General features: G+C 36.5%; 5 protein-coding genes and 1 pseudogene across 8 annotated transcripts; 2 read left to right on the forward strand and 4 right to left on the reverse strand.

The window, feature by feature from the left end:
* The first annotated feature begins 201 nt into the window (after positions 1-201).
* Positions 202-4,147, forward strand: LOC103863953 (U-box domain-containing protein 40). The gene has a single exon (XM_009141719.3). It carries the CDS (start codon positions 2,225-2,227, stop codon positions 3,911-3,913), a length of 1,689 nt encoding a protein of 562 aa, XP_009139967.1. The 5' UTR covers positions 202-2,224; the 3' UTR covers positions 3,914-4,147.
* A 1,965-nt stretch (positions 4,148-6,112) lies between these two features.
* LOC103864178 lies at positions 6,113-11,656 on the forward strand (annotated as a pseudogene).
* Positions 11,484-12,902, reverse strand: LOC103863954 (peroxidase 63). The gene has a single exon (XM_009141720.3). It carries the CDS (start codon positions 12,659-12,661, stop codon positions 11,696-11,698), a length of 966 nt encoding a protein of 321 aa, XP_009139968.1. The 5' UTR covers positions 12,662-12,902; the 3' UTR covers positions 11,484-11,695.
* Positions 12,903-13,112: 210 nt separating this feature from the next.
* Positions 13,113-15,197, reverse strand: LOC103863956. 2 transcript variants are annotated; one of them, XM_009141721.3, is made up of 3 exons: positions 14,211-15,197; positions 13,450-14,106; positions 13,137-13,373 (listed from the first exon to the last, which is right to left on the reverse strand). In XM_009141721.3, the coding sequence occupies exons 1-3, from the start codon at positions 14,838-14,840 to the stop codon at positions 13,278-13,280; spliced, it is 1,383 nt and encodes a 460-aa protein (XP_009139969.1). In that variant the 5' UTR covers positions 14,841-15,197; the 3' UTR covers positions 13,137-13,277. The 2 variants fall into 2 exon arrangements, with proteins under 2 accessions (XP_033145538.1, XP_009139969.1); XM_033289647.1 differs by having other exon boundaries at positions 13,113-14,106.
* Positions 15,198-15,485: 288 nt separating this feature from the next.
* On the reverse strand, positions 15,486-18,028 carry LOC103863957 (ankyrin repeat domain-containing protein EMB506, chloroplastic). Its single transcript, XM_009141722.3, has 7 exons — positions 16,811-18,028; positions 16,663-16,742; positions 16,452-16,550; positions 16,270-16,368; positions 16,081-16,179; positions 15,901-15,999; positions 15,486-15,788 (listed from the first exon to the last, which is right to left on the reverse strand). Exons 1-7 carry the CDS (start codon positions 17,196-17,198, stop codon positions 15,687-15,689), a joined length of 966 nt encoding a protein of 321 aa, XP_009139970.1. The 5' UTR covers positions 17,199-18,028; the 3' UTR covers positions 15,486-15,686.
* A 235-nt stretch (positions 18,029-18,263) lies between these two features.
* LOC103863958 (serine carboxypeptidase-like 13) lies at positions 18,264-21,698 on the reverse strand. Of its 3 annotated transcripts, none has more exons than XM_033289648.1 (14): positions 21,319-21,698; positions 21,096-21,241; positions 20,945-21,021; positions 20,752-20,874; positions 20,195-20,297; positions 20,065-20,102; positions 19,885-19,986; positions 19,681-19,767; positions 19,517-19,589; positions 19,223-19,326; positions 19,008-19,129; positions 18,723-18,836; positions 18,570-18,615; positions 18,264-18,480 (listed from the first exon to the last, which is right to left on the reverse strand). In XM_033289648.1, exons 1-14 carry the CDS (start codon positions 21,447-21,449, stop codon positions 18,400-18,402), a joined length of 1,347 nt encoding a protein of 448 aa, XP_033145539.1. In that variant the 5' UTR covers positions 21,450-21,698; the 3' UTR covers positions 18,264-18,399. The 3 variants fall into 3 exon arrangements, with proteins under 3 accessions (XP_033145539.1, XP_009139971.1, XP_033145540.1); XM_009141723.3 differs by having other exon boundaries at positions 19,223-19,294; positions 19,521-19,589; positions 21,319-21,656; XM_033289649.1 differs by having other exon boundaries at positions 21,315-21,599.
* Between the last annotated feature and the right edge of the window lie 1,970 nt (positions 21,699-23,668).

The following is a 23,668-nucleotide window of genomic DNA, read 5'->3' on the forward strand; positions in this document are numbered from 1 at the left end:
TTTTAACAGAAGGCGTTCTAAAATTATGCATGATGCTAACAAAAAAAAAGAATCATGCACATAGATCAAAAAATATTTATATTTATATATAAAAAATCATTAATTATTTATCTATCTATTATTCAACCAATAATAAAATATAATGTACAATAATATTAGTTATATAACATTAACTATTAATAATTTTATATAGAAACTTGGAAATGTTAACTATTTTAGAATAAAAAGGTTTCTTTAATTCGAAATATATAAAAAAGGAGAAAATAGTAAAGAAAATACTAAATTAGAGAAATATATGTCAATGTCATAGAAGAAGAAAACAAAATTAATTCCCAGAAACAAAGGGCAAAAAGCAGAAATAAAAAGCCAAAAAAGTATAAACTTTTTGAACATTCATAAAGCTGAAAACGACAGTATTGTTCTTGGTTAAAAACAGTGTTTTTTTGCATAAAGCAAACACTCATAATTGCTTCAACATGAGAAATTAATTAAATCAACCTTTTTAGCATGCTCATCTTATACACACAATCACGTATCATTAACGTCTTAGATATATATCTCAGTTTGTTGCTCAAAAAAAAAAATATCTCAGTTTGACCCGGAATTAGTAGCTTTAACTATTGTAGTGTCAGTGAATATGATTCCTCTTCTCTTTAAAAGTAACTAAAACTTCGTCTATGCGTCCGTGCGGGTATTTATTTTTACTTTTTATATACATCAATATTATTAAAGCATTTATTGGTTTATATTTTAAATATTTATCATATTTTATTTTTTTATAAACACAACAATCAAATAGTTTACGTGCTGTAAAAAAATAGTAACCCATGTCTGATACTAAACTTTCGAGAAATATTGATCTATTGATATGTTTGAGTAATATTTCTTTTAACATGAAATTGTTTTTCAAATGTAATAATAATTTAAATATTTTGATCAGATATGATGCATATTGTGAGATTTAAATACGTTAGAAAATAATATTTGGTTATAAACATTAAACAGTGTTTTATAAGTAATTCAAAGATATTTAAATTTTAATGTTTTTTTGAAAATAATTAATAGTAACCAAAATGGTTAAACATATGTTTTAGAAATTTTTGAAATATATATAATCTTAGGCAAGATTTAACTATATTAAAAATAATATTCAGTTACAAATATTTCATATTGTTCTATAAGTAGTTTAAAGATATTTAAATCTTAGCATATATAGATTTTATTGTTCAAAATAATTAATGGTAAGTTAAACATATATTTTAGGAATATTCATCATATTGTTTAATATCAAATTTAAACTTGAATTTTGTTCAAAAATAATTAATGGTAACATTATCCAAGTTTAATACTGTTAAAATCGATTTTACAGTTGAATATTCCCAAAAATTAGCTAATTTGTTTTAAGAAATATATTAAATACGAAAATTAAGGTAAATTTTGATTAGGAAATGGTTTAATAAATAGGAAAAGACAATGATTACTTAAAGGTATGTTCATTTAATTACTTCAGTTGCATACTGTTGTAAGTAAATAGAAAAACTTAGGGATATTTTATAATTGTACTCCTTTTTTAATAGATTATATAAGTTTAATAATTACTGAGCAGGGGTTTTTATATTTGTAACACAAGTTTTTGTTACTACTAACTAGCAGTACTACTACTGTATATTGAATACAATAGATTATTAGTCTAGATTACCAAATAATCAGTTGGATATTATTGAAGATTTAGAAATAAGTTCTTATGCTTAAATAGTATTAAAAAAAATCTAAATTGTTACTTAGAAAAATATAGATATAGATGAATAAATAACTGATTTTACATAATGTTGACAAACATCATAAATGCTCTGTATACAAATCAGTTGAAAAACACACATGTGAATCACAAAAGCCCAAATCAAAGACAAATTCTCCAATCAATAAGTCTCTCACAAAAGACGTATCTTCACTTTTTTACCTGCTAATATCTTTGAATTTTAACATCACAAAATTAATTATTAAAAAAAACATGAGCATAGTAATAATGATACAACATGGACCAAGTCCACAAGTTTAACAACAACAAGACGCAACACAACTTCCCTCCCAAAATCTCTCTGTTCTGTTTTGTCAAATCTCTCTCTCCCCACAAAAACCTCATCTTTAAGTCCTTTTTCATGGCTTGTCTTCTTCTTCTTCAACAACAATTCTACTCTCCCCACTCTGAAAAACCCAATCTTTAATGGAGATTCAACGACCAATCATCAAGCTCATGGTTCTCCACTCAAACCACGACAAAAGCGACAACCTTTCCCGACGAGAATCTCTCCCCGGCAAATCCAAATGGAGAATCTCCTTATCCCGATCTCCCTCTTCCTCTTCTTCAAAATCCAACAACAGCTCGCCGTCGAAAACAGAGATTCCGACAGAATTCCTCTGTCCGATCTCCGGTTCCTTAATGGCCGACCCAGTCATCGTCTCCTCCGGTCACTCCTACGAACGAGCTTGCGTCATCGCTTCCAAAACCCTAGGGTTCACTCCAACCCCCTCACTCCCAACCTCGCCGCCGGATTTCTCCACCGTCATACCCAACCTCGCCTTGAAATCCGCAATTCTAAGCTGGTGCGACCGCCGGAGCCTCCCGCCGCCGAAGCCGCTCGATAACGCCGCCGCGGAGAAGCTCGTTCTCTCGCTGATGGAGAAAACTCATCACAGGCCGACGAGCAGGAAAGTCTCGATATCGGAGAAGGAGCTTATCCAAGCGATAAAGGACAAACCTTCGGTGAGACTCGACCACGCCGCGACGGAGCTTGACCGGAGACCTAACTACTTCAACTCGAGCTCCGACGAGTCCGTAGCCTCCTCGAGCCGCACGCTGCAGCTAGCGACTCGACCTAGCTGCTTCTCTTCACCTTCATCTGCAGAAATCGAATCCCTAGAACCAAACCCTAGCCCGGAGGAAGAAGCCTTGCTCGTGAAGCTAAAGAGCAATCGAATCTCTGATATCGAAGAGGCTTTGGTTTCGATCAGACGCGTCACGAGGCTCGACGAAGGTTCTAGAATCAGTTTATGTAGTGCGAGGCTAATCTCTTCCCTTAGGTCATTGATCGTTTCGAGATACGCTACGGTTCAGGTTAACGCAACAGCTGTTCTCGTGAATCTCTCTTTGGTGAAATCTAACAAAGTGAAGATCGTACGGTCAGGAATCGTTCCGCCGTTGATCGACGTTCTCAAATGCGGCTCCTCGGAAGCGCAGGAGCACTCCGCCGGAGCCATTTTCAGTTTGGCTCTCGAGGACGAGAACAAGACGGCGATCGGAGTTCTCGGAGCGTTGGAGCCGCTGCTTCATCTGATCCGAGTCGGGACTGAGTTGACTCGGCACGACTCGGCGCTTGCTCTGTATCATCTGTCGCTTGTGCAGAGCAACCGAGGGAAGCTCGTGAAGCTCGGAGCTGTTCAGGTGCTTTTGAGCATGGCGAGGTTGGGACAGACGATGAATAGGGTTCTGCTGATTCTCTGTAACATGGCTTCGTGTCCGGTGAGTCGACCCGCTTTGCTTGACTCGGGAGCTGTTGAGTGTATGGTTGGGATTCTGAGAGGGCCGAGGGAGGTCACTGAGTCGACGCGGGAGAGCTGTGTTGCGGTTTTGTATGGACTGAGTCACGACGGGGGGTTGAGGTTTAAAGGTTTGGCTATGGCGGCGAATGCCGTGGAGGAGCTGACGAAGGTGGAGAGGAGTGGGAGGGAGAGGGCGAAGCAGAAGGCGAAGAGGGTTTTGGAAGTGATGAGAGCTAAAATGGAAGATGATTCTTCGCCGGAGAATGAGGAGATTGATTGGGAAGAGCTGTTAAACTCCGGTAGTGTAACTCGGAGCCAGCATCGACTCGGTGGCGACGGTGACAAGTCACCTGTTAACTCGTCCGAGTTTTGACGTGTCATTTTAACTCGTAATTTCTTTGCTTTTTTATTTTTATTTTTATTTATTTATGGATTTTAAGCTTTTTCTTTTCTTACTTATTTTATAATTTCTAAATAATAGGCTTGAGGGTTGTAATTAGTTGGAGATGAGATTTTTCTTTTGTGAAATTTTATGGCTGGGGTGGAATATTCTTGTATTTTCTGGCAATTTGGTTGGGTGGCTTCTTTTTAAATCCCATCCTTATTTTTTTTTTTTTTTCCGCCAAAGTTTTGATATTATAAGAAGAAAGGGCCAAGCCCAAACAAGGCCGAAGCCCGATTACAACGAAAACAAACGCAAGCCCAAACCCCTGGGGCAACATAAAAACTAAAACAGGCCCTCGGCCCACCCTAAGAAACCACCCGGCCCGCTGGCAAGCGCATCAAGGAGGCGGCTCGACACGTGGAGTGATCTGCTCCATTGACGCGAAACACGTCGACACCGCCTCGACTTGATCACCTCCGCCTTTACGCCACCGGAAACAACCACCCGCGAGAACCTTGTTAGACGGAGCTCGAAACCAGACAAGCCTCCAAACAAACGCAAATCCCTACTTCACCGCCGTGTCATCCCGCCGGAGAGATCAATCGATCTTCGAGATCTCCTCCGCCTTTATCATACTTCAAACCCAAGACACGCGACCCAAGACACCATCTCTTCCTTTCCTTGTGAATCATCACCTCACCGGCGACCCTTGTCTTCTACCAAGAACTCAACCGCAGTGACCCCACCCAAGACTTACCGACAACTACGCCGACCATGAAACAAAACTAAACTAGAAAACTTTTCCCAAAGAACCGCGGGATCCTAAGTGGCAGCGCGGAGCTGTGCTAGCCTCCGCTCTCCAAAACTAGAGCCGGCGAAGGCAAATCTAATGAAGACTCCCTTCCCGGGAACTAGAGCCGGCGGCGGTGGATCTACGAAAGCCTCCACCTCCCGGAAAAAAACCACCACTGAACATGCATGCCACTTCTACCACCAGGACCCTCCCGACGAGAGCGTCGTTGCTCCAAGACCGAGACCACCGTAAGCGGTGATGTCGAATCCAGAGTTCGGACAAGGCAGTCGTTGACAGGACGGCGAAGAAGAGCGAAGGAGAGACACTAAGAAGGACAAAACAGAGGCTCCGGCGCCGGCACGGACGCTCACGCGCCGGCCGCGCGCCGACCCCCAAACTAGATCTCGCTTTTCTCGCTTTTCTCTCTTTTCTCTCTCTCTATTCTAAATCCCATCCTTATTTATCTTTTGCTTTTTTTTTGAAAAATTAAAAAAGAAACAATTGAAAAAGTTGTAAAGTAATGACTTTTATTTCCTTGAGAGATGGAATTGATTCTCCATGAAATAATAAAGTTGAGTGTTAATCTGATTCGGCCTCTTTAATTATTTGCATCACATGTAGCATAGTGTTTAGTCAGGAGTCAGTACCAAAACTTGAGATGAGAATGACGAGACAGAAAGCTTGAAAATGAAAAGGCCGTAGTTGGACATTTTGTCTGAAGACTCTGAACTAAGTGGTGTAGGTCCAGACGTACCCAAACATGCATGAGCACTCTCTAGGATACAGCTGCCAGACCAAATCACAATCATATGATGAAATACTTTCTCGGGTAGATGATAGAGGTGGAACCAGAAGTTATGAAGCGAACAGACCTTTGATGCCAATGTTGAAGATTTAGTTCTGAAGAAACAATGGTTTACATAGTAAGTTTTTTTTTTTTTGAAATTAAGGAGGGAATACTTACCACTATACTAGAACGGCTTTGATTAGTAAGTTATTTTTAATCAGCAAAGCTAAACATTTACTTGGTTGTTAGTAGAAATATCTCTGGAAAGCGGCCATATCATATTCTTAGCATGACCATAATTTAATATATATCTGGGAATATATGATAACGCAAGAACATACATCATTTTTATAAAATTTAAATATTAGCATAATCGTTTCTATATTTATAAATATAAGCTTCTAAATCTATTTTATTAAAGTAGAAGCTTATAAATATAAGCTTCTAAAAAAGTATGGAATATTATATTATATTTATAAGAAAAAGAAAATAATATTTAATATAAAATAATAATATAACACTGTCTAATTACAATATATATATATATATATATATATATATATAAAGTAAACATCTGTGTAGATGCATGAGTCACTTTTTATGATAGATGGAGTATGCAGCTGTGAGGATTACTAAATTCTGGGCATCTTTGTTTCGACTTTATTGGATTACACATTCATAATGTTGATCTTCTAGGTCTTGTTCACATTTTGCAAAACTTGATTCTGCTGCCCTGAAGAGCTCTGAGGCAGGCAGGGGAATCGACTAGCCTATCTAGGCCCTAGACAGCAACTTATGATAGGAAATTCCTATCGCGGTGCTAGAGCTGGAAGTTTCACATTTGGAACAGTATCTTCTCTCTTTGTACCGTGAAGCATTTAATCAAGAATCATCTTCTGTATCTCCAATACAGCAGACTCCGAGTTCTCTTAAGTCCACTATTAGAGGCAAACGTCTGGACTTCTCAACAACACCTGAACCTCGGTGTTTCTCCTTTGACAACAGCTAAAGAGTCCTTGTTTGGTCCACAAGGAAACCAGATTCTCCTAGCCTTGGCTGCAGACAAGATAACTTAGCCATGAAACCTAGGTGTTTCTCATTTGACAGTTGACTGAAGGAACCTGGTCCTGCTGCTAGGAAACTCTACTCAACAATAGTCTCTCAGTGCTTCTCCTGCAGGGAACCTCATTCAAGAAAGCTCAACAATCGATTTACGGTTTTTCTCCTTCGACAATAGGCTGAAAGATCAATCCCTGTACGATAAGGATGACATTGATTCATGTGTTCGCCGTTGCCAGTCTACTCTTAACCAATGTTCCACCTTCAACAACTAAATATCTCCACCAGAAGACTCGGTAAGTCTCACTTCTATCATCTTGTGCTTACATTAGAGTTAAACAAAATGTGTAACTTATACTCACTTTTTGATGCAACAGTACATACAAGTTATACAGTGGATCAAATATTGTAGAACACATGGGAACAAAGATATCAGATCACATATTCATGACACCAAGTTATAAGAGGAAATGATAAAGTGTACATCAGCTATATACTCCAAGCTCGCAGACCCTCTATCAATAAACCACGGTTTCTCATCCCAAAGCGAGTTTTCACCTCAAGAACAACATGATATGTGGAGCCCAAGCTTCAGGAAAAACTCCTCTTTTTGATGATCAGTTTGAGTTCAGCAGACCTTATAGCTCAATGATTGAAGTGTCACACATTCATAGAAACCATAGGAAAGGACACGACCTTGACTTGATGAATCGAAACTTCAGAACGGGAGATGAGCATCAAGAATACTCCCTCGACCACTCCAAACCTCTCTTATACTTTGCCCTTTGTTCAGGCAACCATTCTGATCCGGCGGTAAGTAGTACATAAGGCTTAAACTTTTGCTATCTTGTTTGAAGTGTTAGAGATCTTGAATGTGTTTTCTTTGGCTTGTAGATTCGTGTTTATACCCCCAAGTGGATCTACCAAGAGCTAGAAACCGCAAAAGAGGAGTATGTTCATGCAACGTTTGGGGTGAAGAAAGACCAGAAGCTAGTCTTACCAAAGATCATTGAGTCTTTTAGCAAAGACTCGGGTTTGAGTCTAGCGACATTGATGGAGATGATTCAAGAATGTCTCCCAGAGATAATGAAGAAAAGAATAAAGAAACTTAACTCATGGAGATCAAGAAGAGCATTGTTGAGTGGATGCCACATAGCCCATAGAACTTGTTATATGAATCTTTGTTTCTTTGTAATGTTATTGGTGAAGTGTATAGGAGGATGTATGTGCAAGTGTAGAGAGTAGAAATGGAGTTAGAAGAAAACTGCATGCGTTTTTTGGTTACCAATTCGAGATGATGTTTTGGCTTTGTTTTAGAAGAGTAGGTGTGTGTACATACTAAAACGATTCCCTTTTTTGTTTCTTTATGACCTTGAGGCTTGATTGACTTTCTTCCCTATACAAATATTTTAATTTATGTCCTTTATATTTAGCACTTGAAAATCATTAGAGTTTAGGTTTGAAAACATACTTTCCGATTACTATCCTTCGTACTTTATCTTTATATTAACCTTTTAAGATTAAAATTGATAATAAACTGTTATTGAACCTTTCACAAAGGGAAATGGTGTAGCACTGTAGGCTATATTATAGATTGAATATTGTTCTTCCAAGGAAAAGTCTAAAACATTTATTTTTGATTATTTAAATAAAACATGAATGTTATTTCCTTAAACATATTTCAAAGTACATCATACAAATGGTCAGAAAGTACAAAGTTGATAAATTATACATTAAAAATAGAAAACTTTCAAAACAAAAAATTCTCAAAACGTCAAATAATAAAAGAACAAATGCAATACTTTATTATTTTTTTATCAATAACTCTGATAAATTCAATCGCCAAACGATTAGGTGTTAAATAAGACTCAATGATAATAATATCGAAAAGAAAAAAATCTGAACAGAAAGTGAACTAATTCCATGCTGAAGATCAAAAAAGTTTAAATATTCTTTAGTCACTCACATTAATCTAACATTTGAAACTATTCACCATTCATACTATAAAGCATAAACAAACACAAAAACTTTTCTAGTTGTGGGATATTATGCAAACTTTTAATAAAAACTTGGTAGATAGCTTTATGAACGTAAACTCCTTTTTTTTTCCTTAAATTTTCTGCTAAAATTCACTTTCTTTTCATGTTGTTGAGGTTTATGTTATGTAATAATACACTTTTTCTCTCCAAATAATATACCTTAAAGTGCTCACAAGCCATGATTATTATGGCATAGGATATAGTTCGGATGCGGATCATACAAGATCTTACGAATATACGACACATAATGGAAAGACGAGTATGGAAAAAATGAAAACGAATCACAGATTTATGAGATTGAAAACTGAGTCTTGGAGGATAGTGCATGCTTCGCCTCTTGACTGGAAAGTCGATAGTTTCCGTCCAGGGTTATCTGACAAAGGAAAGATGTATTGAATTGCGCAAAGTAAAGCTGATTTGGTACCAATGTTCATTCAATCTTCCGACTTCTCAAATGAGACGTTAACCTTGGTGTGCCCACTTCCGCTCGACTATAATCCGCTGCATACAAATGCACTTTATGTGTACAATCACAACAGATTGTCACTTATACATCAACGGCAGAACACAAATGTCATCGATGTTGGGTTACAAACCCATTGGCTGAGGAAGCTGTCGCATGGAATCATGTGTTTACCGTCGCCAACAAAGGTTTACCTTACCTCCATCGTTATTATGACATGGGCTACCCTGTTCACTTCCTTGACAAAAACAACACTCTCGTTGTGTTTTGCATGGAACGTATTGGAGAGAAGAACGAGGACAGTGATGATGAGAACGATGAAAGAATTCCTCAAATCAGGTTATACAAAATCTGTAGGTAGGAATACAAGAATAAGCCAACATCGCATACACAATTTTCTTTGAGCATCATATGTGTGGCTACGTTTACACTCCGAGTCTAGTTTGAATTTATTAAGAAATTTGCAGTTTTAGCTATGAATATGCTCCACTCTATGGAGAGGCGTGCCTACTCTTTTGATTTTGAAGCATTGCCCGAAAACCCTTTTTCATATCTGTTAATTTTGGAGGGCCCAAATTTATAATTTATGACACAAATAAAATAATAATAATCACCAGAAAAAATATTTTTTTTATTAACCAAACCTCCATTTATATGCTCATTTGTTGTTATGAGCTTTAACTTCTGTTTTAATTAATGTTGAAAACTTTTTTTTATCTATGTAGAATTTGGTTTTGTTAATAACAAAAAATATAATACTTTCCATTCAAAGCTTTTATAATTTTTTCATAAAATAGTTTCAAATTATGAAATAACAAAAACCCAGTTTTTATTTGTCAACTTATATTAAAATATTATGATTATAATAATATTACGTGTATTATTGTTATTTGTTATTATTATTGAAAATAAGATGAATTATATTTGCCTTAGGCCCCGCTGACTCTATGCTTACTTCACTAGGAGCATAACAATGCAGGTGAAGCCTAGAGTCTTACTTCACTAGGACTAGGAGCATAACAATGTAGGTGAAGCCGGATCACTCCCTTGCCTTGTAAAAAGAGATTTTTTTTGTTTACCCGTAAGACTCTCTATCTCGGAAAGATCCGAGCTTGTGTCTATTTGGTGTCTTGATCTTCTTTTTTCTGGCTTGTGTGTAGATTGGATCAGGGTATAAATAGAGAAACTAAGACCAAATGTTTCATAGCTGTTTTCTCTGAATGTGTTCTGGTCAATGTGAGTGGGTTCCACTTTCAGTCATTTGGCCAGTTGTTGTTACGAATTGAAAACTTATAGTATTTTTTTCTTGGATAAAAATGGTGTTGGAATACATTGATAAATCTTTGTCAATAACGGAGTATTATTGATATACTGTTATGAATAATTAAATATGGATTCTCAGAATAAAGTCCATATTCTAGAAGTTTATAGTTTGCTTATTCCTCAAGTTTTTGTATCCATATATATATACTCTTTATACATGGAATAAAGAACAACAATTTTCCCAATCTCTTCTTTAATTCACATCAATATAGTAAATATTGTTACTCCATGATAGCAGAAGGGAAAAGGGAATGATGATTACAAGAACAATCATTTAAAGAAATATTTTGGATTAGCCTGCGAGAACCAAACACCCTTATGCCTATGCACCTTACGGTTTGGTTCTCGAATATACTCCATAACTTCCCTTGAAATGAATACCGACTTGTAGCTTTCACCTTCCCCCTCCCCCTTCCATACCGGTCTATCCTCCAAGTCAATGACTACACTATCTCACTTCTCTTGTATCACCAATTCCAAAGTTTGTAGTACGGTTTTCCTGTGCCTCCGCCTTCTTTGACTAGCCAACACCTCTCCCATCATAGCTAATCTTCTTACCCTAAGATCAATGATACAACGAGGTCCCAACAAGTCAGACAATCACCTCATCCGGCTTCATGAGCATACCAGAACATTGTCCCATTCCCATTGCCAACCTCAATTGCATGAAGTGGCTTCGCTATCTCTCTATAATTTAGTAGTTTCTTCCACCTCCAAAATCCTAAAGAAGTAATTTTCGATATTGACCAAAAAAACTCTTTCCTGATAAGATTCTTCTTAATCCAATTAACCCAAAGTAAATCCTTAGTAGAGAGAATTTGCTATATCAACTTCAAGCAACAAACTTTGTTCACATCTTCAAGTTCTCAGACCTAAACCATCTTCCTCCTTTCCACGTCACTTTCGCGTTATGCGGATTTAGAGTGGGTCCTGACCAGTGGCGGACGCACATGTAAAGAAGTGCTTATGTCTCTGAGCTGAAGGATTCAGTCTGAAAGTTTGATTGAACAACAGCAACAACACTAAGCTAGCTTTCAGGTAAACGTCACGTATAAGAGTAAGTTGCTTATGTTGAGGTTATTGATGCACAAGAATTAACAAACACATCAATAAGAAATTATACATTATAGACATATCACCAAAACACTAATAAGAAGCACCATTAACAATCAAATCTCCCCCAAATCTCAAACTGATCTTCTAACAATCTCAACAAATTTTAAAATTAAAAAAAAAACAATCAAGAATCACTAAATTAAAAAAAAAACAAACAATCAAGAATCTCTAAGTTCAGAGTGAGAACTTCTTAGTTGATTGCATCACACCTTCGCCGGATCTCTCCTCGCCGTCCGGTCAAAACGCCGTAGACGCTAAGCTTCTGCATGGCTCCTGCGAAGTCTTTAAAGAACCGAGCTTGGTCGCTCGCGTATAGCTCAACGAAAGGCCGGGTTCTCGGATCGGAATACAACCCATGATCCGACTCTAGCAACCCGAGACCTTTCGGAATGTTCTGGAAGTACATGTTGTCGAACTTGTTCGGAGTCATCACGTCGTTGAAGACAGAGATCGTAGGGTCATTTCGGTAATTCGAACAAGCTTTCTTTAGAGCGTCCGCGAATCTCGGGTTATACCCGGTTTCGTTCACCCGGGCGACCCGGTTGGTGAACTCTTTGCAATGCGAGAATCCGATGGTGTGGGCCCCGCTCAAAGCGACCATTTCCTGAACGGAGAATCCTCTGGAGGTGAACTGTTCGACGAGCTTCGAGATCGGAGAAGAAGGAAGAGGGAGGCTATCGGCGAGGAGGAGCGACGATCTCGAGACGCGAGAGTCGCGGCGGCCGAGGGAGATCTCGTAGTAAGGTCCGCCGACCGTGACGAGGAGATCGCGGACGGCGGCGGCGAGGATATCGGAGCAAGAGACGGTGTTGGGGCAAGCGAGCTCGAGTGCGGTTTTGGCGCGGATCACGACGTCGAAGCCGTCTCCGGGGAGAGAGAGGTTGATCGAGGAGTCGCGTTCTGCGGTGGCGAAAGCGGTGGAGGAGACGAGGACGGAGGCGTCGCAGCCGTTGGGGAAGCAGTCGTGGAAGAAGAGGCGGAGTGCGGCGGCGGCGGTTGTTGGGGTGGTGATCTGTTTGTTGGTGATGGTGTCGCGGACAATGTCGAGGAATCTAGGGCATGATTTGGAGTAGAAGTCGGTGGTGAGGCGAGATTCAACGGCGGAAGATTGTAAGGAGAAGTTGATAAAGAAGAGGAGGATGATGAGTTTTGCCATTGTTGAAGGAGATAGAGAACTTAGCTTCAGTAGAGTAAGATTTAATGGAAAAGGAAGAAGTAGGAGAGAGAGTGAAGATCACGCGCTTCTGTACAATCCACCACCAATCACGGGAGAGTGTAAAAGCTTTGGTATAGAGGTGGATGATCCGGTTATTTTATCATTACGAGTCATTGACCCGTTTACTGTGTGTGTTTCGTAATCATTGATCGGTTATCTTAATAATTGAGTCGGTTTAGTAAAGCAGAAAAAATAGTAAGAAATTTTTAGAAGAACCTTTTTAAAAGAAAAATTAGACAGAACAAGGGGAATGTGATGATAGCTAAGAGATTCTGTTGTGAACTACCCATCTTATAACGCGCATGTGCTTAGATGGTCCTATCCCATCTAATCCCAGATGTACTTGGTGTATTTATCGCGGTCAGTGTCAATTACAAGAATAGGGTACTGTAAAATAAACATAACATGAATTATAATTCTTTCAAAAAAAGTAGGATGTTTTTTTAATTAAAACTGTAGTTGCTAGCATTTAGGAGATAATCGCAATAGTAGCCAAGGAAATAATGGTAAAAAGAAAACAAGCAGAAATGGTAAAAGAGATGGAGAATGTGGTTCTTCAAGTCTCTTGCTTGGGTTTCTTCGAAGTCGAGTTCCATAATGCAGCGTTCAGTGCAGAGGATGTCACCAAGGAAGCTCTCAACAAACTTGTTGCCTGATTTAAAGAAAAAAAAAACGAAATATTTAGGAGAATCGTTACATGTTTCTTCTTGACCACAATCGATATATACCTGTTTTTTGCTGATGCGTATTTCTTGCACCTGTATATCCTTTGCTCGACTCTCCAACTTTTTCAGTATGCAGATAGCTGAGCTTGAGGTCATCGGTGTAATGATCAGATCATCTGATACTGTAAACTTTGCGTCTCTTTTCATGAATCCGCTACCACCTGATGACTGATCACCTCCATGAGATTTTGAATCAATCAGAGCCAAAGGTTCCTTAGTGCTGATTCTATGAAAGCTCTGAGGTTGCTCAATGATGATATTGAGCAATTGCTTCTGACATGTATAGTAATGAGGGAGCACGGCTTTGGATGTTGAAACTTCTGTAGCACTCAAGACCTTGAAGCTTTTGAACAGGTTTCCAATGCACCCAAAAGTGGAGCTGTCACCAGATACATTAATTACAGATTCCAGCGGAACAGCAAGAAACGAGAATAAAAGATCAACAAAGTCTTCTCCACATTCAACATATAAAACCTTCATGTCATGTTTCCTCACGATGGCGCTGAAAGTTATTACTCCTTCTGATTCATCTATTTCTCTCCCCAGATCTGGACTTAGTGTTTCACAAGTCTTCATCACACCTTGGAGACTTTGTCTGTTCAAAAACGTGTCCGTCAAGGGAGCATTTGAGGAAAAGATACATTCCAACAGAGTCATGACCTAAATTAAGACATTAGAAAGATAGTGAGAGTATGATTTGAATCAGAGCTTGTTTTTCTATAAAATGTAACGCTACACATAACATGTACCAGACAGTAACATACCTCATCAAAACCGACATCGACGAGCCTTTCCCCAACCGTAGAAAAATCACCACAGCCTACAGAATTGAGGTTCCTCAAGACAAGGTCAGTGGACCGAACTGCCACTTTCAAGTCGTCAGTTATGATGAATGAAGACCTGCCTCTAACAAATACTCCGTCTTGTATGTTCTTGTCGACAGTTATTCCATTACACGGGATCTCTACGTTCATCAACATTCCACATCCACATCGAGAAGTGCTAAAATAACTGCACATTTTACAGATAGTGAAAGTACTGCAGACAAACAACTTGATACCATCAGTAGGATGTAAGTTGAGTTTAAGCCTTCTGCAGTGTACATCCCACAAGCTCCTCGGATAAAGCAGCATCTGCTTACAAGCTTCAGTCTCAAAATCATCTGTGCCCATATCCACGACACTTTTATAGAGATTGCTAAAACAACCAATAGGGACAGTCTCAGATTTTCGATGATTCTCAAGCAATCTGACAATGGTGCCCATAGGCAGTGTCAGAAGACTGAAGAGCACATCAACAAAGTCCCTACAAGCCTCAGCAAAAACAACCTTGTTGTTCTCCTCATCAACGACAAGTTTCAAAGTGAACTTAGTCTCGCCAGAACTCTTAGCCATATTCCTAACAAAAGTTTTAGATGGAAGACAGAAGATAACTTTTCAAGGATAATAAAAAAATCACAGCCATCCTCAACACTTATAAAGACACAAACCAATAAACCCTAAACAAACCCTTTCAGTTTCCAAAAACTTTACCGAAAAACCAAGCGTCATAACAAATACTGTGAACCCATCGCTCATGCTTTCATCTCTATCATTAAATGAACAGTAAGGCCAAAACCAAGTTCCAAGGTTTTAGTCAAGTTTCGATATCGTGAACAACAGAGACCAGTTCATACTATCAATTTCCCAAAAGTCAACTCTAGTTTAATTAATTCAAAACCTTGATAAATCATGAATACAAGTGAAGATACAACAATAATACTATGATCTTCGTAACGTATGAAAACTATCCAAATGAAAACCTAAAATTTTTCAAAGTTTTAACATAAAAATATGAGAAGTAGCTAAAACTCAAAAGATTAGCAATGTAGATATCCAAGAAACAAATATAGTTACTGAAACAGTCAGATGCTAATCAAAAGATTCTCTAGTAATCAAGAGCTTGACGTTTTGGGACGTTTACATGTGATAATGATAGCCAATACTCGAGTGGATACATAATTAATTTTTACAGGTAGCAATGCTACAGAACAGTGAATGAAGAGTTTCCAGGGAAAATGCTTTTGAGTATACATATTTATTCAATTGGTTTTTGATTATACAACAAAAAATCTAGTTTAATACAAACAAAACCGGGTTTCTTCTACCACTTTAAGCGGATTAGATTACAAACAAACCAGGTAATTTCAACCCCGGTTTACTAATCTCAACCTCATCATTCAAAAACTCACCAATCGTTTTCTATATATCGTCAGTGGGCATGATCTTCAACAGCTTGACCAGATCATATGACTTGAAATCTCTTCCAAAGCACAGAGCCATGTCCAAAGCTACTTTCCCATCCTGTAAAAAACGGTAAAAAGCATTAAACCATATTGATCGGTGGTTATCGAAACAAAAACATAGTATCATATAGCCTCTCAGCTTTTTCTTGATATAACAAAGCCATTTAAACCTTTGTTCTTCTTGTCTTATCAGCACCATTGGTCAACAAGATCTTTGTAATGTCACGATTCCTGCTTTGTACAGCGATATGTAAAGGAGTCCATCCTTCCTGTAAACCAAAGAAAGTTTCATCAGATCGTCAAAAAGAGTTGATTAAAATCTTAAAAAGGCTTGGATCATTGCTACTTACATTATCTGTAACATTGACGTCTACATTGTACTTGATTAGTAGTTTTACAGTCTGCAAGGCTCCAACTTGAACTGCATAGTGAAGCGCAGATGCACCGTCCTACATGTTTGAACAATACGGTTGATGAAAAGTTTGAACCTCTTTCTCAAACTGGTTTTACGTATATGGAACCAAATTAGTTCTTCTCACCCGATCTTGAATGTGTGGATTTGCTCCTTTCCTCAAAAGATGACTAATCACTGCTTCTTTTTTACCAATGACTGCCTTATGAAGAGCGGTTTGGCCATCCTGTTAATAAGAGATTCAATCAATGACACTGTAAAGACTAGAAACCAGATCTGACAACAGCAATTTCTATTTAAAAGCAAAACCTTGTCAACATCGTCAATGTCTAGTCCATTGTCCATGAGGTTGTCCATTAATTGAATCTGCATTGACAGAGCAAGAGTCTGAAGTGGCTTCCACTTCTTCTGCAAAGTTTCATATGTTTACAATAAAGTATATAAGATTGATATGAGAATCACTTGTAAATGCAATATTGCATACAAGAGGTAGTAAAAACAAAATCAATTGAAAACATACAGTTGATATCATTTGAAGGTTTGGTATTTCGTTTTGCTGAAGAATCGCTCTTTCTTCAGGTGCAAGAAGTTGCTCAATCTCTGCAAATACACACAAAAAATTAAAGCTTTGAAAGCTCTTGCAAGAGTAAATGAAGAGAAAGAAGAACCTCTTGCAAGCTGTTCCTCGTAGTTGTTGTCTGTAGTAACCTTCTGGGCTCTCGAGTCTCCTTCTTCCCAATCACTCTCGAAATCTAAATCATTCCCGATACTATCTTCTTCGTCCTCTCCTTCTTCTTCGTCTTCACTGTCGCTACCATCGTCTGGGTCTTCCCAGAACTCACGTTTGGATTGCACGGAAGGTGTTCGACGCTTTGTCTCAGAGAAACAACGAGTCTTCACCGACGATTGTCTCTTGATGGGAACTGATAAGCGTAATGGGACGCTCCTTGGAAGACAGTCTATGAGTAGCTTCGATTTAGAGATGGCTGAATCAGAAACGGGAAATTTTGTAAGGAGACAACTTTGTGGACGAATGGATAAGACCCAAGAGACCATTGTTGGAAAGTTCTCCTTCAATTGTGAAGTAGCAAACTTTCACTCGTATTCAGAAACTAGAAGATAAGAACTGTAAATAAACTGAGACTCCGATGGTGTAAACGCCGGTGAGAGGCTCCGATTCCCGCTTCTATAGTTTCCGGTGGTTTATTAAAAACACACAAGAAGATACAAAACAACGAATAAAGACTGACATTTCTCTGTCCCACTAATGCTTTTTGGGCTTTTATTGTTTATCCTCGGCCCATATGTTTAGTTATTAAAGCCCAATATGTATAGACTTCATTGAGTTGATGATATAACAGCTTTTTTTGCTAACTTAGCTGCTCCCATTGATTATAAAACCATTATCTATAGGAGAATTTAACTGAAAAAAAAAAAAATAGTTGTCAGTTATGAATAGTTTGAACTATAGTATTGTAGCTTCAAGTTGCTGTTCTCATATACTATTAAATATCATACTGTAATTTTGAAACTCCATTGTATGGTATTCCAGAGACCAACATAATTGCATTGTCCTAATTAGTACACTGGTGTAAAATGTTATATTTTCGTGGTGAGTGATGTTCTTGAAATTTCCTCATTCCACAATCGATTCAAATCCATGTTGGTGGTATATTGCAATACTTGTAATTTCTTTTCCTTTCATATCTTCCAATGCTCTTTGAAAAAACACTTCTTCACTAATTTTTTTTCTTGGAAATTAAAGATGAGTTCATTCCAGCTTTTCCCATAAGAAAATATTATTATTATGTTTAATCATCTAGCATGTAATTTTGTTGAGTACAAGAATATGGCTTAAAAATATATCATCTAGCATGTAGTTTTGTTCAATACAAGAATATGGCTTAATTTTGTATATCTTACTAAATCTATAAGATATATTTTTGCATTTCTCTTTATTATTCATTACGATCCTTTTTTGTCAACATTTTTTTTTGGCTTACTAATTTTTTTTTTATCTTAGAGGAAGTAGTTTAAAATATTCAAACATTTTATTTTATTTTAATTGATTTATTTATTTATATTTTTTATGGTTGTTTTTAGAACTGCAAGATTTGCACAAAGCCATCACAATACTGGTTCTTATTTATTTTTATCGATCACCATACGGATCCAAATGGCTCTTGACAAAATATGTCCCAAAACATGAAACTGCTTATGTTGTTATACAAATCATTTTAATACCTAAAGGACTCTATTACAAAGGCTGGCCACTGATCCACCTTTTGAACATGATAAATGTCTCATCGGGTTTATAATCTGCCGTGTGTCCACCTCCCTATAATTAAAACAATCAAATATATTAATAAACATTTTGATTGTAATCCAATGATAGTAAACATATTAAGTTGAAGCAAGAAGACTTGCTTTGACAGTAGCAAATGTCATCTTATTGGCATAAGTTCTCGTGTATCTGTCAAGAGAAACGCAATGATGGTTTTACGTGAGTTTTGACAAGCTTGTGATACGATTACCGATGAAAAAATAAATGACCAAGAAAAACAACACAATAATGTATACCCAGCAATTTGATCGTTCATCATCCAAGGCCTCCAGTCATCAATGATGGAGTAATTGAGAGATCTTATCCAGGCTTGAGTTGCAAGGAAAGGCACCGTCATATCATGATCACCACTAGTCACCATAAATTACATACAATTTTATAATCTCATTCTCATTGAGTCCTGAATCTTGTAGGTAGAGTGAGTGGCCAATCCAGTTTACGGTTTAAAATCACTTGTTATATACAAACTGACACTAAATAAAAACATTTTCAGTTTGGTTCCGGTATTATTTAACTCTCACCTGAAGATAAGAGATCGGAAACCATTAATGCTGTTATTCTTGTGGTATGGTACACTGCTCTGAATGTCGTAATTATACGAAATACCATCATAATTACATTGCCTCCATTCCCCTATACTCCCCTGTAAAGATAAATCATCCCTTAAGATTTAAAAGTTCTCTTTATATCATCACTTAGTAATCTATCAATGATCTTAAAATAAACTTGCACACACCTTATTAACATGAAGAGCTTTGTGAACTCTCTCGTTATTGGCCCACTTTTCAAGGAGAAAATATTTATACAGCTGCAAAAGCAACCTTGTAATTATCTTTTTTTTTTACCTGAAATATCATGTCTGACTGTATAGTTTAACTGTCAACAGGCAAAGATGGATGTGTATACACAGATCACTGTTACTCTGTTCTGTTCTAAGGTTAACCAAAATTTTGGTTCTTGGAAAGGCAGACAAAGCCTATAAGATCAAATACTTCCTCCAGGGATACTAGATGGACGAAATATGTATTACTTACATGGCAATCAGGAGATGTCTTATGGCAATCCGGTAGTAATATATGGTATTTATTCAATCTGTCGGTACACTGTGTAAATCAACCAAAATATATGAATAACTGATGACCATTACTCCATAGATAGAAATGCTGAATACCAGTTACATTCTAGAGTGTGTACCTTTTGGTAAATTTCAGTGAGTTTCAAGCAGTCCGTGTTAAGTGAGTCCACCTTTCCATAACTTCCTTTGCAGATTCTTTTCATTGACTGTAAAAAAAAGGTTTTGAACATTGTTATATCATTTGAGGCTTAAGTAATATAAAGTTTGGATTTGGTTGATAAAGGATGAAAATATCAAACTTTCTTGTGAGAGTTAAAAAATACCTCATAGAGTTCTTCCGAGATTAATGCCATTCCATAAGCAAATGGAATAAGAGAGTTGTGTTCCAATTTAGTATCTGTTACTGGATTTCCAAGAATATAGCCCTGTTTTTTTTAAGGAAAAATATGCATAATAAATACATTCCGTTGATGGAAAATACGAAAAGTATATATATCAATGACCTGTAGGTTTATTAGAGGCTTGCAACATATATAATTTCCTGCATCATGGTTTATGTATTGTTAGACAGTTAAAGAAAACTGATTAAACATAAAACCGAATAACCGTATCCAAAGAAAACTGTATGTGGACCTTCTGAGATTTCTTGAACGACGGGCGGAACAATCATACCAGAGTAAGAATCTCCGGCAACGTAAAATGGGTTGGCGTAAAATTGTGGATGCTTGCTTAGCCACTGCACACACAAAAAATACTCTAGATGTTGGTTCATGCTTGGTTTAGTTATCAGAACGTGTATTAATAACTTGAAAATAATTTAAGACAAGAACGAATTCAGCTAATTAAACCTACATTTTACGAAACTGATCATCGATCAATAAGTCACACAAAGAGAAATACATAACACACAAGAGCTTTAGTCCAAGACAAATGCTTATGAAGATAATTACGTTTGTCTATGTTAACCCAAACATTTTGAGGCTTAAAGCCTGTCAAAGTAATGTGACCCTTGTAGTTATATTTAAAATAACCAATGGTCAAAAGAGTACATAATAAATCAACCAAACCAGAGATAAATAAATCTCTAACATATGGTGCTTAACCATATAAGTTAATTTCATTTTTGAGAAATATGAGAAATATTTATATTTATATTATGTGGCCTAAAACCTATGTCTATTAATCAATACCTTTTGAAGAAACTCATGAATCCTCTTAACTTCACCTGTATCACTAATTTTATCAACAAGCGGAGTTCTTGAATAGGAGAAGCCAGATCCAACAGGCTGATCCAAGAATATTATGTTCGCCATCTGAGGTAAAGATCTAATTTACAAAATGGACATGAGATCGCCATATATGAGCATACTTTCTGCTACATACCTTTGTCCATGAATATGTAGTGGAGACCAAAGAAGGGAGACTTCCATTGTAAACCTCGAACTTCAAAGCTAAAGGCCCTATATTTTTCTTTTCCACTTCAAATATATCACTGAAAATAATACTCTGCCAAATAAAAGTATAATAGATTTACCGTTCTCAAAAAGAAGGCCAAAAATAGAAGAACATCCAGGTCCTCCAGTTAACCAAATAAGAAGAGGGTCTTCTTGTGGATTATTCTCAGACTTAATGAAATAGTAGAACATTTGTAGTTCCTCTTCCTCACCAAGTCCAATGTACCTTCATTTAGATGAATTACTAATTACTAGGTTTAAACTCACTATGCCAATGTAAATAAGAAGGCACAACTTACAAACCCCGTTTCAAGTTCGAAAGGAAGAGGACCTTCAAAACCAGGAAGGAACTTTACAACGGAGGCAGAATCAGCAAAATAACGCAATACAAGCAGAACCGGAATCAGCAACTTTAGTGCCAATCTCATTCTCATTTTCGCTTCCAACAATTGATGTCTTTCAAGGGAGGAAAAAAGAGAGAGTGTCTATAATTACCAAAAATGAAAAATGGGTTCTATAATGCTTTACTAATGCACTAGTGCATCCAGTCGAGAAACCATTTCGAGAGTCATGTGGTTGGTTTTGATGCTAGCTATTTTGGGCGTCACACTCCTTATCCACACAATTTCAGTTCACGTCGACACAACACGTTTTTAGTATTGCAAATGTCTCTCTCAGTATTATTTTTCCACAGAAATCAAGATACCAACACCATGAATGATGTAGGGACGTTGCTTTTGTAGTTTTTTGGCTTTTTTTCTTGCTTATCACCATATGTTATGTAAATATCTCTTTAACCAAAGTGACCAAAATGTGTCCTCAAGATATAACATCCCTTCACAGTACCCTTACTACTGCTACTTACAAAAACGACCAACAAATATGCACAACAACATCATCATGCAATCATACATCCATTAGACCAACAATTCTGAAATGAGATTCCTTTTTTTTTTTGTAGCCTAAGACTATTTCTAACGGTTCACCCTATTTTTTTTCCCTTCAAAATAGATTAACTTTATAATAGAGTTGAGTATTCTTCAATAATACTATATTTTACAATGAAAAATAAAGTGATGAACAAAAAATAAATGAACTACTCTATTTATAGAATAAATTCATTTTTCGCTCTAGAGTGAAAATAGAGTAATATTAATTATATTCTAAAATCTATTTTAGAGTGAAAAATAAAGTATCATTAAAAATGCTCTAAAGACCAACAAAATAATGCGATTAGTTGTATATTGACCGATTTAACCCATAAAGAAGTTTTAGAGTGCCTGATTGACATAAGATATATATGTTGTTTGATTAAACATTACCTTAAAATGATTTTTTGGGGGATAAATACTAGAAGAGGATACATCATTTAAATTTGAAATGAAAATATTTTTTGGCAAATCTGAAAGTTAAATACTTGCTTTTTTGGCAAATCTGAAAGTTCAATACTTGTTTTTTTTTTGGCAAATCTGGAACTTAAGCCGGCCCTAAACCCTAAACCCTTAAGCCGGCGAGAGGCTTTTGCATACAAAATTAGAAGCACTAAGATGAACTATGAAAAACATGCTTGAACATTCAACATGTCAAAACTTCAGAACATATTACAAGGATCTAATTGCATGCAATGATAAAGGAACCTCAAGCTTGACCAAGTTTTGCAACATAATTGGAGGCAATACAGACTCTTCATATATGTTTCCCGGGATTCAAGATATCTCACATCCCAATAGCGCAAAATATAATTGCTGATTCTTTAGCTAGGTTTACACGGTCTTTTCATAGAGAACTTTGTTTCATTAGTTGTTCTATTTCGGCCTGGTTACACATACCGCCCCAAATTTGATTAAAAGAATAACTGTTTGTTGTAAAAAAAATACTTTTTATAATAAAAGATTAGTACAATACTTTAAGGACATTTTCCCAATAACCAATAATTCTAAACATCTAATTGATTTTAGGGGAATTCTAACTTTACCTAAAATTTAATATCAATTTTCAAATTTATATTAAATGATAACAATTTTCATAAATATCTTAGGTTTATTATGAAAAAGGAAAACTCAACCTTCCAAAAAATCATTTATAATTGTTTAAGAATGATTTGTAAAAAATTGAAAGGTTTTTGATAAAATGACCTACAATTTGAGGTCAAATGCAAACATAAAACTTTTTTTTGGCAAAATATTTTGTCAACAATATTTTGCCAAAAAATTTCAGCATAATCATTAACACTGTTCCAAATATTTTCAAAATCCTATTATTGTTTAATTTCTTTTATTTTAAAAAATGTTTAAAACCGATAAACACCCTAAGTATTTTTTTTTACTTATTTACAATAATACCTTTATCATCAATTTCTTCAACCACCATGAACAATCAGTTTGAAGCTTTAAAATCTCAAATATTGAATTTGTGTTTCTTTTTTTTTTCTCATTCTACACCAACAAACCTTCATTTTCTCTTTATTTTCTTCTAATTTTTTTTCTTCATAATCTTCATTTTCAAGAAGACAACTTTCATAACCTTCATTTTCAAGAAGACAACATAATCCTTAATTGTTCCGAAGAATTACCGTACCGTTTTTCTCAATGTTTAGACTCAATTTTATAAGGCTATCAGTTTATTAAATATAATGATACCAGATAATAATCTG

The sequence above is a fragment of the Brassica rapa genome, chromosome A04 (assembly GCF_000309985.2).
Source record: "Brassica rapa cultivar Chiifu-401-42 chromosome A04, CAAS_Brap_v3.01, whole genome shotgun sequence".
In the NCBI taxonomy this organism is placed as follows: domain Eukaryota; kingdom Viridiplantae; phylum Streptophyta; class Magnoliopsida; order Brassicales; family Brassicaceae; genus Brassica; species Brassica rapa.

What these genes read in the sequence shown, in the direction of transcription:
- LOC103863953 (XM_009141719.3), top strand. Translation starts at nt 2,225, where the DNA reads ATGGAGATTCAACGACCAATCATCAAGCTCATGGTTCTCCACTCAAAC.
- LOC103863954 (XM_009141720.3), bottom strand. Translation starts at nt 12,661, where the DNA reads ATGGCAAAACTCATCATCCTCCTCTTCTTTATCAACTTCTCCTTACAA.
- LOC103863956 (XM_033289647.1), bottom strand. Translation starts at nt 14,840, where the DNA reads ATGGCTAAGAGTTCTGGCGAGACTAAGTTCACTTTGAAACTTGTCGTT. An exon ending in TCGATGTCGGTTTTGATGAG is followed by an intron (nt 14,107 to 14,210) that starts GTATGTTACTGT and finishes GTCTTAATTTAG; the next exon opens with GTCATGACTCTGTTGGAATG.
- LOC103863957 (XM_009141722.3), bottom strand. Translation starts at nt 17,198, where the DNA reads ATGGTCTCTTGGGTCTTATCCATTCGTCCACAAAGTTGTCTCCTTACA. An exon ending in ACCTTCAAATGATATCAACT is followed by an intron (nt 16,551 to 16,662) that starts GTATGTTTTCAA and finishes GAAACTTTGCAG; the next exon opens with AAGAAGTGGAAGCCACTTCA. An exon ending in ATCCACACATTCAAGATCGG is followed by an intron (nt 16,180 to 16,269) that starts GTGAGAAGAACT and finishes TCAAACATGTAG; the next exon opens with GACGGTGCATCTGCGCTTCA.
- LOC103863958 (XM_033289648.1), bottom strand. Translation starts at nt 21,449, where the DNA reads ATGAGAATGAGATTGGCACTAAAGTTGCTGATTCCGGTTCTGCTTGTA. An exon ending in TGGCCTTCTTTTTGAGAACG is followed by an intron (nt 21,022 to 21,095) that starts GTAAATCTATTA and finishes AGAAAAATATAG; the next exon opens with GGCCTTTAGCTTTGAAGTTC. An exon ending in ATCTCCTGATTGCCATGTAA is followed by an intron (nt 19,327 to 19,516) that starts GTAATACATATT and finishes ATTTCAGGTAAA; the next exon opens with AAAAAAAGATAATTACAAGG.